The sequence below is a fragment of the Vicugna pacos genome, chromosome 3, assembly GCF_048564905.1.
Source record: "Vicugna pacos chromosome 3, VicPac4, whole genome shotgun sequence".
Taxonomy (NCBI): Eukaryota; Metazoa; Chordata; class Mammalia; order Artiodactyla; family Camelidae; genus Vicugna; species Vicugna pacos.
This window is the reverse complement of record NC_132989.1, coordinates 94,872,656-94,888,858: the sequence shown is the minus strand read 5'-3', so window position 1 is coordinate 94,888,858 and position 16,203 is coordinate 94,872,656. Positions and strand designations below refer to the sequence as shown.

The 16,203-nt window shown below is 34.1% G+C and overlaps 1 protein-coding gene across 6 annotated transcripts in view; it reads right to left on the bottom strand.

Moving 5' to 3' along the window:
- Positions 1 to 476: 476 nt before the first annotated feature.
- NUP155 (nucleoporin 155) overlaps positions 477 to 16,203 on the bottom strand; it is a 52,289-nt gene continuing 36,562 nt past the window's right edge. For 2 of the 6 annotated variants that reach the window (XM_072958762.1, XM_072958764.1), the window contains exons 23-35: positions 13,950 to 14,141; positions 13,131 to 13,269; positions 12,298 to 12,433; positions 11,417 to 11,570; positions 11,095 to 11,199; positions 10,251 to 10,405; positions 7,192 to 7,336; positions 6,019 to 6,132; positions 5,189 to 5,309; positions 4,632 to 4,742; positions 2,811 to 2,947; positions 1,329 to 1,435; positions 477 to 679 (exon numbers count right to left, since the gene is read on the bottom strand). In XM_072958762.1, coding sequence (XP_072814863.1) covers positions 541 to 679; positions 1,329 to 1,435; positions 2,811 to 2,947; positions 4,632 to 4,742; positions 5,189 to 5,309; positions 6,019 to 6,132; positions 7,192 to 7,336; positions 10,251 to 10,405; positions 11,095 to 11,199; positions 11,417 to 11,570; positions 12,298 to 12,433; positions 13,131 to 13,269; positions 13,950 to 14,141 — 1,755 coding nt within the window. In that variant the 3' untranslated portion in view covers positions 477 to 540. Of the gene's footprint in view, positions 680 to 772; positions 878 to 1,328; positions 1,436 to 2,810; positions 2,948 to 4,631; positions 4,743 to 5,188; positions 5,310 to 6,018; positions 6,133 to 7,191; positions 7,337 to 10,250; positions 10,406 to 11,094; positions 11,200 to 11,416; positions 11,571 to 12,297; positions 12,434 to 13,130; positions 13,270 to 13,949; positions 14,142 to 16,203 lie in introns of those variants that run through there. The other 4 variants (XM_072958763.1, XM_006207667.3, XR_012071514.1 and 1 more) reach the window with 3 other exon arrangements.

The following is a 16,203-nucleotide window of genomic DNA, read 5'->3' as shown; positions in this document are numbered from 1 at the left end:
TATAGGTTTTTAGGACACAGAACATTGGTTACAAGTTTACTGCCTGCTTGAAGAACAACCAGATGTGTATTAATCTTCAAGTACTGTAACTGTCAAAATTAGTAGTTGGAGGAAATTTCTTTCCAAGAATAAAGCCAAAACCAAAATAAATTTTTAAGAGATTTGCCTATTTAAGAACTGTTGGAGAATCCAGTATTATGGGAATGGATCTGCTCAGCTAGTCTATTTAAGTTTTGATCCTTGAACTTGAAAAGGAATACTATAAATTCAAAATAAGAGTTTTATTTTTATATCCTTTTTAAAATCATAATCTTAATTCGGTTGTTTTCTAATTTGATTATTAAAAAACAAAATAGTATTATGTAGTAAAAAAAGAACTCATCTGGCAAATGTACTGTCTACTGATACTACCTATTTATTAAAACCACATTTCTACTAAAACTGTTCTTAAATTGTTAGATTTAGAACACCTGATACCTGGACCCAGCTGAGCTTTTATTTTACAGATCAAAATGCACAGATGAAAATATATTACAATAATTAATGAAGCCGTTCTAGTTTAGCCTGAAGAGATTTAAAATTCCCCGTGATGGTTTGTACTGCTACTGAGGAGCTCATAGACTGGAGCTCAACCAGATAACCACAAACAGCATCCAGGCAAAGATTTGTAAATCTTCTCCTAAAAAGAAAAAAACACCTGATCAACCATCTACACATTTAGAAACATTTCCTACTATAGCATTTCCCTTTAACTTCTGCTAACCTTACTTACAGTCCCACAGAAGAGCAAGGATCATGTGATTAAACAAATGGCAAATAAATGAAAACAGAGAAGGAAACTCAGGGGGTAGATGAATTCCACATCAGCACCATTTTCCTTTGGAAGATAATAATGAGAAGGAGGCAGTAAGGGATAACTCCTTAAATTAACACTAAATTATAACTCCTTAAATTAATACTAAATTATTTACATTCTTTCGGCCTTTTCAAACAAATGCACGTTGAAATGGCCAATAATATCACAAAGGCATAACTGAACTTCCTAGGTCACTAATTCAAAGCAGAAATTTAGGAGTAATTCATAAATTGTATCCTTTCACTTACATAGAGAATTCTATACAAGGGTTGAAAAATGGAAAACACTAATCTTTCATACATGCTGACCGATGTCATTCAAATAGTTAATGCAAATATACACAAGAGCTTAAATCTCCTATACTTCTTTTAGTCTCCAAATCTTGCCCCACTGTCTCCAAATTTGTTACCCAGAGGTTTATTAGATGTATTTAAAAGCCTTTGTTATAATATAATATTTAATTCATACTTACCTCTCACAATTTAAAACTTGGCTAGGATTCTCAACATATCTTGTCAATAGTACATGTATACAATCCAAAAGGTGCAGTGGCTTCTTCATTCTGTTCCAGAATGGATCCTATAAAGAAAATATACATCAGGAGTTGTAAAGCAAATTGCGTCAACTGAATTTTCAATTATTTATGTTAAAATAGTCATCAGAGTCCAAAGCAAAATTTACTGATATTAAAATAAGCATTTAATATTATGTGGTTACTAAATTATATATCTAATTATGGTTAATATTAAACAGCATTGAAAACTGCCCTGTGATGTTATTTAGGAAGAATATCTGATGTCCAATCCACTTTGTAGAGCATGTAAGTTTCCTGTTTGGGAACCTGGGGTAAGAGAAAAAAATCCATCTTTTCCTATCGGATGTGACACCACTTTTACTTTGAACCTATGCAGACTTAATCTGATAGTGTAAATAAGAGGCTAAACCAGTAGTCAAAGAATGTTAATTCTAGATCTGGCTCTCCCATTACTAGCCATGTGATGTGAGCAGGTTATTTAGCCTCTCTGCCCTTGTCAAACAGAGCAGAAGATGGGGATACAACAACTTGCCATTTCCATCATAGGCTCATTGTGAGGCCTTCAGTGAGATATACAAGTGCCTTGTAAAGCACTGTATGAATGTTTTGATGCTGCTACTATAATCATGACTAGTACTAAGCACAATCTAGTTCAACAAGGTTTCATTTGGTTCTTTTAGGGTAAAAATTACAAAATATATAGTCTGATAAGCTTCAATATGGTGACAAAGATTTTTTAAAAATCGAGGTTATAATTGACATATAACATTACATTAGTTTCAGGTGTACAATATTGTGATTCGCTGTTTGCATACACTGTGAAATGATCACCGTAAGTCTAGTTGCCACCTCTCACCATACACGATTAAATTTCCTTTTTCTTGTGGTGAGAAAGAACTTTAATCATTGATATTTAATTATTTCTGGTATATATATATATATATATTTTTTTTATTGAAGTATAGTCAGTTTACAATGTTGTGTCAATTTCTGGTGCACAGCATAATGCTTCAGTCATACATGAACATATATTCATTTTCATATTCTTTTTCACCATAAGTTAAACCATTGATATTTTAGATGAGGTTAAAGTGAATAAATATACTGATATTTTGTTCTTTTAAAGAAAATGATAATTCTTATTGTATTTAGCCTATTCCACTAAGACTAAAACATATGTAATTATATTTATCAATATTTTAAAATATTTGATTTGTATCATGACATATAGCAAAGTTAATTGTCATTATTGGGTTTTTAAGTCTGAAGTGTAATTTCTGATACTCAATCAATGAAGCAAATTTCTGATGCAACTGTGTTAGATGAGATACTTATACACTCAAAATAGTCCACTCCTGTATCTAGAATAAGTTAATAAATTTAACTAAATAAATTAATTGTATTTAATATTTTCCTTACCCGTGACTTAAACAACTGATCATAAACTTCCAGTAGTCTAGGTAATGGCACTCCGATTTCATTCATTGTCTGTATTACAAATCCCACATCCCAGTTCAAAGTACAAACCTGCTGCTCTAAGAACTGTACGATGAAATCTGGGGAAAGAAGAAGATCAGAAGTTGGGATTGTTAACTCTTTTTTTGCCCCCAGCTTTATTGAGATATAACTGACATGTAACATTGTGTAAGTTTAAGGTTAAATGTGATAATCTGATGCACATAAATACTGCAAAATGTTTTCCACAATAAGGTTAGTTAACATGTCTTTCACCTCATATAAGTACTATTATTTTGCTATTGTAGAATTGTTAACTTCTGATACTAAAAAGTAGGCCTTATTCATAACTGAGCAGTTTCTAGACAGAAATCTTTTAAAAAACAATTTTCAAAAGAAATTTTTAATAAAAAGTAAGGCATATACCACAATAGGCAAATCTGTAGGGTAGATTAGTGTTTGCCTAGGGCTGAGGGTAATATTTCTTTTTGGGGAGATGAAAATGGTCTCAATTTAATTGTGGTTACACAACTCCGTGAACATGCTACAACCACTCAATTACACACTTTAAAACTATTAGGAAAAAAACTATATTATAGTGAATTTGGGAAACAAAAAGATACAAGAAGAAAATAGAGACCACTTACTTTCCTACTATTGGAGAGGACCCATTGCTAATATTTCTTCAATATCTTGAAATATTATATCTTCAATTTACCGGCTTTTTAGAAAAGAAGGGCTACTGCATCTCCATTTTAGGAATGTTAAATGTAACATTCATAAGATCCCTAAAAAGTTATCTATTATGATGATTCTAATTGTGGCCCCATTCTCACTTTTTCCTACTTGTTACATCACAGATAATAACAGTAACAATCAGATTTGTACTTGTGGTTCCTGAAATCTGAGCCTGACCATTGTGAACATCCATGGGCAATAGGAATCACTAAAAAAACTGCCACTGACCCTGCATCTCCCCTACAAGTAACCATACAGATTTGGATAGGTAATAAAAATTCTAAAAACTCTAAATTTGTTCTAGTTTGAAGTCCCCAGTACCTTGTTTGCCATTAAGAGAGTGACAGAAAAAGGAAGGCTTCCTCCACCCTAAATCTTACGGGGCTTGACAATAAAAATCTTAAGTCAAGGGGAGAGTGTAGCTCAGTGGTAGAGTACATGCCTAGCAGGCGCAAGGTCCTGGGTTTAGTCCCCAAACCTCCCTTAAATAAATAAGCCTAATTCCCTCCCCAACCCAAATTAAAGTCAAAGCAAAAATACCCTCTAAAGGGATCATGTATATAATGTGGCCCTTTTGCTATTAAAATCAACAAGTTTTACATACTTATAAGACATATACATAGTTGCCCTTTATTTTCTCTTTATTTTTCTGATTATAAGCATTTTCATGTTTCTCAACATTTTCCAAAAACACAAAGAGCTTAACATTCTACAGTATGAACAGATTTATGTAGATTCTATTGTTTTACAACTGAAAAGAACATTGTAAGTTGGCAAATGGCTCATGACAGAGTCTCCTACGCAACACAGGTAGTCAGCATACTTGGTTAAGAAAGGGGTTCACAAAGATTACATTTTTAACACAACTACTCGCTATTTTAAGAAAAACACGCCCTCAATATAATAAGGAGCAGCTGAATCAATCACAGATTATCCATGCACAAAAACATCAGCCGAAAAATTTCCCCTTCTCTTCAAACTTGTATAAGGTTACCAACAATACAATCACTACGCTGTTAGCACTAACCCAAGCTAGATATGGCTTACCTAAAGGAAAGAAGCGAGGTGTGCCAGCGTAAATTTTGCCAAGGAGCACAATTTTGAGACTAAGAGCATGCATCCTATCTGGGGAGCTCAATGTCACACTTTCATTCAGTTCTGTAAGAGAGAGACATATTAGAAACCTAAATTGTTTTCAATGTGAAATGTTTAAATTGGCTATTTTATTCTGTTTCGAGGTACAAAATACCATAGAACTTGTGTTTACATTAACGAACAGATTGTGTTTCTGTTAGTGTGATGCACTTTCATGTTACCAGGGCACTGGTTATGAGATTCTGAGGTAAGTATCTCAGAATCCCCTATATTAAGCAGCGTAAACCACAAAAACAACACATCTTTTGTGAGAGTCCTCTCAAATTTTCACTGGGATCATTCTCTACAGGATCACCTCCACCCTACTCAGGTACCCACCCCTCTTCCCCCTATTTAGCTATATGTACAATTCTCATGAGTCCTACTATAATGACCACCAGAAGCCTGCATTCATTCTACTACCAAGTCTCAATAATGTATAGCTAATATATCAACAACTGAACACTTACCTTTCTCTATAATATCTTGCCAAAGTGTCTGAACCAATATAGGGTCTGAATAACCAGCACAATGAATTATTGCAAGTTTACACTCTGCGAGTTTAAATGGGTCAGCAAATTCTCCATAAAGCTGTGGAAGAAAAATGCCAACATTATACATACAACCAGAGGTTAGCATTCAGAAATTAACAGTGAAGCACTCCTTGAAAATTAAATCAACTGAAGACTTTATCTGAAGTTCCTAAAATAAGATATAAAGGTGTGATGACCTGTAGCTGGTCATAACTCCAGGCTGAGAATGGTAAATGTATGATAAATACATTTAAATAGATTTCAATATTGTCTTTTTTTTTTTTCTTCTGGGTGGGAGGAAGATGCTGCAATGACATTTCTTTCAGAATTAGCATCGTCTGAATTAAGATTTGAGAAATCATGGAATACTGAACTGCTTCAGGGTACTTGGAAAAATGCCCAAGAATGATTGAAAAAGAAACTGTTCAGGATGGTACAGAGTAGGAGAGGCTTGGAGAGTTAAGCAAAGAGGTAAGTTACTTTTTCAAGACAAGAAACAAGGCCATGAAATAGACGGCAGGCGTTTTAACAAAGCTGCATGTGAGGGCGATAGGTTCTTGATAGAAACTAGCCTGGAAAGAGAAACTTGGCTCTTTAACCACAGTGGTGATTTGTCAGCCTTACTGACATGCTCCCAAAAATGGCTTATCTTATCTTGTGGAGGTGGGCTAATCTTTCCCATGAAACACATAGCAAAATGCAAAAGAAACAGGAAATCTGTAGATAATAGGTGACTGCTATAGGACTTCCACTTGCTTTTTTATTACCTTAGTTATGTCCATTAGCTCAGAATCCAGCTGAGAGACTGCATCCTGCACAGACGAATGATGGGAGTACTGCCTTTGTAGTGTCTCTTGTATCTGAAGCTGGATTCTAGCAACCTAGTTTAGATAGAAAAAAGCAAGTCTTAAGCTCCTTATGATAAATCATCGGGTACTTAAGGAAATGACTCCTAGTATCTTGACTTCAAGCTTGTTTAAATAAAAATAATGTAAAAATAACAGCACAGTGACTGAAAATTTTGTAATTATTTATGGTGATGAATGTTAACTAGACCTACTGTGGTGATCATTTCACAGTACGTAAAAATATTTAATCATTACGTTAAACACCTGAACAACTGTTTTATGTCAATTATACCTCAATAAAAAATGTATAAAGATTTTTATTATAACAGACTAACAATTCTGCACTACAACACAGATTTCACAGGGACTGTACCGTGACAGAGAGCCTTTGCTACCCACCACCACCTGTTTCTCCCAGGATTATAGCCAGATAAAATGGCTAGACTATACTTCCCAGCCTCCTGTGCAAAGTGTATGGGCACAAGACTATGTTCTCTTTGAAGGAATGGGAGTATGTCATTTCATGGCTGAGCTTTTTAAGGGAGTGAATGTGCTTCTTACATGTTTTTCCCCCTTCCTCCCTCTGACCAGAGGAAAAGGGAAGGCCATTGGGAATGGTACAGCCACAAAACAGAACTTGGGTACTGAAATCAACCAAGTGGAAGAAAGCCACATGTCAATTAGGAACATCCACTCTGAATTTTTGAATGAGAAACAAGCTTTTGTCTTGGGACCATTATACATTTTGGGGCCCCTTAGTTGAGGCAGTTTAGCCTATTCCACTTAATACATTTACTTACTAGCTTCCAGAATAGATGGTGAATGTGATATAATCTGCCTGGTGTTAGAACAGTTGGAAAAAACCTTTAGAAATGCCACAGAGAAAACTTTCAAATTATAGCAATGTCCTATGACCTAACTATATGCTGTATCCTTAAAATCTTTTAAAAAGATTTATATATAAATATGAAAAGAAAGAAAAAGGCAGGAGAAATTAGGATGATCTATTATTTGCTAGGGGAAGAAGGGAAAGTGGACTAACAAGTGGCTATTAATCCCCGTGGACAAGGCTCAAGTATCTGCAGCACTTACTTCCATTTTTTCTTCTAATTCGTGAAGGAATTCACCATCTGCAGCTATTGACGAAATGGCCGTGGAACTTTTGGCACTAAGAATGGCTCGAGCGATGTACTCTAGTCGCTGCTGAAGTGAAATTTCTGTGCTGGGGGGAAAACTCCTATTTTTATTTACGTGAATTCTTAAGGATCCAATATATATACATATACATATGTATCAGTTATGATGCACTATTTTACACCAAATTAACGTAAAAGGCCATCTGAAACTTGAAAAAAATTATTAGAGGACTTCTAATAAAAGATCCATAATCTAAGTCAACACATACTTATGTTTACATCCAAAACAGTAACTTCCTATTTCAAAACTTTAGTTCAGTATATTAAAACTTGGATTCTTCTAAAATTAAATTAAAGACTTTATCAGCCCTCATATTCTTCACTTCTCTACCTTACTGTGGCCAATACTACATTTCATTTTCCACTCAGCAATGACAGTGACATCTTAAAAGCAAAAATCAGATTACGTCACATGCTTTCTTCAGACTTGCCAATCACCTTCACCTACTTCTCTAACCTCATCTCCTTCCTCCCTTGTTCACCATCCCCAACCCCACTGGCTTTCTTTTTTGTACCCTAAACATGATAAACTTGAATCTGATGCAGAGCCTCTGCAAAGACCACCGTTCCTGTGCTTGGTCCACTTCTTCCATTTCTTTAATAGCTGCCTGTTCTTGTCATTTGAGAATCAATTGTGATGACGATTTATCTGAGGCCTTCTCTGACCACTCTTAACAAAAGGAGCTCCCTATTTCCCCAGGTACCGTCTCCTATTTTTATTGTATTTATGGGATCTGAACTTTTTGTCTATGATCTTTACTCACTAGAATGGGAGCTCCTTAGGAACAGGAACAGTGTCTATCACTACTTCCTTCCTGAATTCCTTGAATATCACTGGTGCTCAAAATTTACTTGCTGCCTGACACACTGACAGGTGTCAGAAAGCCCTAAGCATGTTTCCACCTCCATGGTTACCATTTTCAGTCTTCCCCGATCCCCTAACTCTATCAGACCTGGCTCTCTGACATTATAAAGCAACTTGGCATTAAAAACAAACATAAGTAACTCAGTTAGTTGTTGGCAACCTCTCAGATCAACCAGTATTAAATGTAACTTCTGATACTCCATTCCAATCCGAATCAGGAAAAAAGTGGCTTTCTCTTCCTTTTAGAGAAGGTCTTACTTAAAAAACTGTCCTTCTGTATAGCCATGGCTCCTATATTACCCCCTTCCAAAAAGAAACCAAAAGGAAAAAAAAAATTAACTCCTTTCTCCTATCTTGCAAAATATAGGTGTAGATGACTGGTAATTAGCACTATCTCTTAAGATCACATACCTCGTGCATGCTAGGCACACACCCTACTACTGAGTTATATCATCTCCCCTGCCATGAGCTTTGTTTCTAAAAGGCTTTCTTTTTTCCCCCCATCTCTAAAAATCCCACTTGAATGAAACATTTTAAAAGTGGGTAACATTTCCAAATTATTTAAAGTAGAACATTCTATGGCCTCCAACTTACTTGCTGCAGCTTATACATGCAAAGAGTGTAGTGAGAAAGAGAGTAACATAATAGCTGGAAAATCCTTTTATTGTGGAAAGAGACAGTAAGCTGAGAGCTGAGGAGTGGATGTACAGGGTCTCTCACAAGAAAAAGAAATTAGGTTACATATGTGTGTGAAGCAGATATGGACAATGAGCTGTTTTTAAAAGTTAGAGAATTTCTGAATATTTTAAAACAGGAATATAGTAATTGTCATAACAAGGAAAAGGGTCAATAAATATTAATGGAAGGGTAATTAAGAGCCACTCTTACATTGTGAACAATAAGTAGCATGATAAAAATGGCTTACAAAGATTTGTAAAGTAATGGTGTCTAGAAATAACTATCTAAGAAAAATGACAAAAGTAATCCAGAAATGAGATACTGAAGGCCTGGGTAAGAGCACAGTCCATATGTACCTCTCTCTGAGTACAGTAAAAAAAAATAGGCACTCAAACACTGGATAAAGGAATGAATTACATAACCTCAAGATATAGAGTTAAAATATTTAGTAATGCTGTCAATTCTTAACTGTGCAAACTATGAATTGACCAAGGCCTTTACCAGAAACTATGTTTTAGGCTTAAATTCCTTTTCTTAAACCAAAGACAAAGAAACTAAAGTCACTTCTATACATGTCATCTTCTGTATGTGAGAGATACTTATAAAAATCAAGTAACTGTTGTGATCAAGGAGGGCAAGACCAAAACTGCTTTGGATCCACACATACAATAATTATAACTGCACGGGTGTGCACATGTGTACACACAGACACAGAAACACACTTTCTCACACTTGCCATTAACCATATCTAAACTCTTTAAGTAACCATTCTTACTAACTAGGTTTAGTGACAACTTTGCCTCAATAACTTACTCTTCTTAACTTAATCAATCTCCAGATTTTAGAAATAGCACCAAATTATTTCGGCAAAGAAAACTCCAAATCAAGAGGATCACATTAATGATCGGTCCAAAATTTTACTGTCTTTTAATATGGAGATCTAATTAGAAATTTCAATTACAAACTTCTTTAACAGGATTCTTAATAATCCTCAATACAGATACTCTAAGAGCTTTTCAGTAATTTACACCAATGTGAGAGTAGAAGAAATTGGTCTGGAATTTATAAAACATTTAAAATTATAAAGCCTTTGAGAAATATTTTTTTCCTTTTAATTAAGAATAGTAATTAATTGCTGTTAGGCCGAAAAATCTAAAAACATACTTTAAAGAAAAGGATTTAGAAGATAGTTTGAATAGAGAGTCTTTAGTAGGAGGTATTTAGTACCTACTACACACTATTAAGAACAAAAAAAGAAAAAAAACTATAAGCTTTAGGTAAATCAAAGTAAAAGCACAAAAATTCTACATATGTATAACCTGAATAAGGTTTATTTAATACCTGAAGTCCGGACAGAACTAGACAGAGCCCGGGTACCCATAATTCTCCACAGTGAGACTCTTTCGCCATACCTGTGCATGTCAGCCAGTTTGGACAGGACACGAGCAGCGTTACTAAAGCTTCTGTTCTTCTCATAATACCTCCAGAGTAAATCCATATAACGAACTTTGTTTTGGTCAACTTTGGCCATCCGGACTAGATGTGGCTCCAGAAATGGAGAAGCAATCTGGAAATTGTACAGCTACTCAGAAACATTTTCTGACTACCCATTTGATCTTTACATAGCGAATGTATCATCTTATAGGTGTGCTTCATTTTATGAGTATCTAAGCAGTTATTATAATCCAGTAACATAAAAGGGAGGGCAATTTTTCTCATTATAGGTGATTTTTTGGTTTGTCACAGTTAATCAGAGAATTGCTATGATAGTTGCATTGGGCTGATAAAACTAACAGTATAATCCAATTAGAAATTGTTTAATAAACTTTGAGAACACAGCTATTGATTCCTAGACTCTGAGCTCAAAAATATCCTTGTAATCAAGTGCCATTTTACAGACTAAGGAATACTGAGACAGTGAAAGGACATTTGTGAAGTGACTTAATGGCAGAGCTAAGTAAGACAAAGTTCAAGTCTCCTAACTCATAATCCAGTGATTTCCATCCCACAATATAAACATAACATAAAATATAAAATATAAAAATCCTGATCAGCTTCTAAATTACATGAAAATTAGAGCAATAGCTTACTCTGCCCACTAGAAAAAAGTATTACAATTGTTGGCTTTACACTAACACTTAATGGGTGGTATAGGGTGAGAAACTGAATTTCCTGTAACTATACAAGTGCTTAACCCATTTAGTTACGTTTCTTAAAAATGTAAATTAACAATATTGGTATAAAAAATAATTTTACCTGTAGTAGTTTATCTGCAAGGTCAGCTTGTATTAGCCAATTATAAAGGGCAATACTAAAGAGTTCATCTTTGGATCTCTGAGACAATTTAAGCATTTGTTCAAACTAAAATAAAGAAAATAGTAGACATTAGCACAGTTCAGGTTCTGTTGCTTGACACTGGGACCCTGAGCCTTACACAATCCTGGTAAGAAATCAAGCATCCTTAAATGGTAAGTTCTAAGAGCTACTCTGCTTCCAAGATGATTATGCCACCACCACCACCACACAGAGCTTCTAAACAAAATGTATTTTCAGAATGAAAATGTGCTGCGTCTCTTACATGATGTCCTGCTTCTTCATTACTCAGCATATTGGGATCAGATGACAAAACGGGAGGCCCAGGTTTTTTGGGTACACTGGGAGACTGAGGAGCAGCCTTACTTTGATTTACCAGTTCTTGAAGTGTATCAGTAATACACTTGTAACTGTTTAACCTGAAAAAGAATGAAAAAGCAGCAATTATATCATTTAGTTAGCAACTGATTTCTTTTATCTAATTTAAATACACACAAGAATTTAAAGATAATTTTGGAGAAAATACACACACACACAATTTGATATTAAATATAATACAAATCATATACTTTTCAACTGGTTTGAGAAGCATTTGATTAAAAGGATGAAGTGAAAAAAAAAGGAATGTCTTAACAAAAAACATGTCTGAGGTTATATATCTCCTTTCTGGACATACATTTTTAAAAAACTTATTTTTTTTTTGTTGAAGTATAGTCAGTTTGGACACACATATTTTAGCAGTCTCTAATAATTTGTGAACATTTAAAAATCATCCTTTTAAAAACTAATCTTCATCTAGAACCAGACATTTGGGGCGGGGTAGGCGTGACAACAGTTTTCTTTCTAAAAAAGTTATCTCATTTTAAATTGACATTAATAAAGTCTCAAAAAAACCACAGAGGCAAGTTCAAAAACACTTATAAGTCCTTAAGGATTTCCACCAGGCTATAATACACTTTTATCCATAGGCTAAGAATTATAATCCCGACTCAGACCTTTGATAAAACAAGACATTTTTAGGTGAAAGCGTAATTCAATTTTATGAGGGTTGTACTTGAAGTACTATTTTCATAATACTATCAAACTCTACACAAAGAAAAGTCTGTATCCATGAAGCTGACAATCTGCTAATGTGATAAAACTCACCTTTCTTGGAAAGCCTGAAGTCCCACGATGTCTTCTTCTGGTTCTCCATGTTTATAGAAATGAAGTCCAAGACCCTGAGGATCTTTTTTCTCTGCAGCAGTAAGAGACAGCTCCACCACACCCTCATAAAAACGCACTAATGGGAAAGACAAAGGGCAAAGAGTTAAGGCTTATTATTAAGTGGATACATTTTTCCTTAGCTGGCTTATAAAAGTTCTGATCAAGGTTATTGTGTTTCTACTGTCTATTAGTCACCTATGGACAGTATCATATAAAGTATTTCTGGTAAGTCTACCAAAGAACAAGGTTCCAACATGCCTAAAAGGCAGCTATTAAATATATTTTCTTCATTGGAAAAAAAATTTCGTATTTGAAATAACAAAAAGGAGGACTGCAGTTCCTTGACAGAAAAAAAAAATCTTAGGATTCAAAACAATATTTGTACTAACAGTTACTACATCAAGTTTGATTTGATTTAAATAATTTTAAAGTGAGCAGACAGGTAATATTTTAAAAATGAGTTAAAAGAATCTAAAACACCCAAAAAATAAATGTAACCCAGAAAGCAATCTATTACAGATAGTTTAACTGGACTAGGACTGAAACTGCGATGCTAAAAAGTTACACATTTCAAGATATTTTTTGTATTATTATGCTTACCACCCAATAAAACTCTTTTTGAGTATTATAGCATCTGCAGAAGCTGGTGCAGTCATCAAATACTAAAACACAAAAAATGAATATCCTGTATCATATCAGTTGGGCCACTGAAAGCTGATGGAAGATCTGCCTCTGAGTTAAGAAGAAGACAGGAAGACCATTCTGTTTCTCACCTTGTCTATACTGAGCACAAACACTGGAAAGGTCCACTTGATTGCTGATTTTCTGATATTCCTTTAATGATTCCCTTAACATTCTTTCCTTTTCAATCTTATTTTGAACTTGTCGGGAACGCTGGAGAAGCTCATTTGCCTAGAAGCGGAGATGACAAGAACTTAAAAAGATATAAAATAAAGCACCTAGATGATGCCATCAATACAAGTTTTAATCTACGTCTAAATTTGCATCTGGTTTTTTATCATCAAAAACAAAAAACAACTCTACAAACTTACTTCTTCTTAATTTTAGGCAGAAAAGTTTTTGACCAAAAAATCCTAGCTATTCTTAACTCCTCTCACAAATATGTTAAGCAAGACAGCTTTTGACTGGTAAATCTCTTGCCTAGTCAATACAGTATTGGTCATCAGGCAGTCCGTGCAACAGATTTTTTAAATTATTTTCACCTGTAGGAAAGGATCAATAAAAATCGCCCAATTAACTCTAATTCATCATAGACTTAAAGTTAGTGATATTTTTCTTAACTTCTAAATGCATTTAACCATTTTTAAAATATGATCTAGAAATACTATCAAAGATACATTATAGAAAAACTTATATGTGGATTTTAAGAAATAATGCAATCTAACCCCTTTCTTACACAGATGAGGATTATGAGGCCAGGAGAGGTTAAGAGACCTATCCAAGGTCACATGTCAAAAAATAAATAAATAAATAAAAAGACAACAGTTCCTGATTACAATTCTAGTGTGCCTTTCCTCATTCCATGAAACCTCCTTGTAAGAAACACTGAAATAGGTAACAAAGCATCATACCTTAGAACAAACTGCATCATCAGTGCTATACAGAAGTGGGCAGATGTCCTGTAAGTGTAAACTAATGCCATCAACAGCAGCATTATCTCTGATGTAGCAGTTGATTAGAGAAGCAATTAATGCCCCGGTCAGTTCCTTGTCCCTGATTACCAGATCCTTAAAGGTTGTGATTTTCAACTGCTCCTGAAATTCCTAGGAGTATAAGAGAAAATCCTTTTATCAATCAAAGATATAGGAATATCCTATTTCCACACAGAATGGAATTTCTTTAGTAATATAAAATAAACAAAACATTAATAGACTTTATAATTCAAAAGATAAAATACAGTAAACTATAAGAAATAATAAACTTTTGGAAACTTTCATAGAATCAGAGTTGGAAAAAGAACCTATGGTATGTTCCAACTCTCACTTTGCAAACCAAGAAAGCAAAGCCCATATAGAGCCAAAATCTGAGCCAGGTCTCCTGATTTTAGTTACAGCCAGGAAAGAATAATCAATTAGCTACATTAAAAAAAATCTTGGGCTTACAATTGCTTTCCCAAAATAATGTTACAATTCTATTACTCAAGGCCTTGTAACACTGGCATTTGATCTCATAAATTGGCTTGCTAAAATGGAGTTCGAAAGTACTGAGGTGATTTATACTACAGTAACATTCTGTTTAATGATTTGACTGCTATTTCTTTTTTCTAAATTTTGGAAAACACACAATCTGTGTTCAAATTTTTTGGACTAATATTTGTATCCTTTAAGCATATAGGGAAGGAAGATGGATTTGAGCATTTGTGAAGATGGATCACAAAAAAGATACTTAGGCTAAAAATTGACCTACATTATGCTTACAACCCAATAAAACTAAAAATCATTATTCTACGTGGCATGGAAAGGAAAACAGCTTTCATAATTAAACATATTCATTTGATTTTTTAGAAGAAAAGTATGTGCTTAAAAGAAACAAAACAACTCAATGGACACTACTGGAAAGAACAGGTATTGCATTTCAATTTTGAAAATTGGTACTTAAAAGTCAAGAATTAAACATTTCAGGGTATAACCAAATAGCACTAGAGGATAAAGGAAAGTTATTTTTTAATAGAATTGTAGTTAATAAGTATGGAAGAAATCACAGATTAACAAAATGATCATCTTATAATCCTAAGTGAAATAACTGCTTCAGGTAATGATTATCAATGGATGTCATGTAAGCTTCATTTAAGCCTGATAGAGAATTTTGTAATGGGAGGACTGGACTGAATACTTGAATCCAGTATCTTAGTATCACTAAAAGTGGGACAATCAAACCTTTTGTGTCTCCTAATAAATACAGTCTGACACACAAACCACTACCTATGAAGTATTCTATTCTTCCTCAAATAAATGGACCTGAAGTTAAGCAAGCCTTTGTAGACTTGACTTTCATTTCATAGAAAATGGAGAAATAGAGGAACGAGTTCACTACAAGGAAGGTAAAGACAACCTCAGAATATTGGACAATCTACAAGACTGATGCCCTGATGTCTACAAGGCAACAGAACAACAACAACGAAAAAGGGATAATTGCTCTAGACTGAGAGATTTAAGAGAAATAACAACCAAAGTCAATGAGTGAACCAACTTTTTAGATTCTGATTAGAATGAACCAATCTGTAAAAAGATATTTTTAAGACAGAAATTTCATTTTAGATGCTACCAAAGAATTAGTGGTAATACTGCTAAGTGTGAGAATGACATTGTTAGTCAAGAAAACAGCCATCATTTTTAAGGAATATATATTAAAGTATATAAGAATGAAAGGACATGGTGTCTGGGATCTACTTCAAAATAATTCAGTAAAGAAAAATAAGGGGATAGATGAAGCAAAGTTGATAAAATTGTGAAAATGATAAATATAAATAAATTGTGTATAAGGGGATTAGTTGTAGTAGTTGCTCTATTTTTGTTATGTTTAGAAATGTTCACAATTAATAGGTAGGAATACATTTCTCCTCAAATGACCTAACATTTAGATAAATGTGAATTACCTTTATCCTTAAAAAGGATTCAAACGAGGACAGCAAGTGAAACATGAACCATTCATTTCCCACAGTAGTAAACGTCTTTCTTTAAAGTAGGAATGTTCAATTTAGGCCACTGAACTCCTTGAAATTACATGCAAAAATTTTGTATATGTGTCTGCATGCATTCTTTGAGGGTGGGGAGTTTTGATCAGAGTCCCAAAGGGATCTGTAGCCCAAACAAAGGTTACAATCCA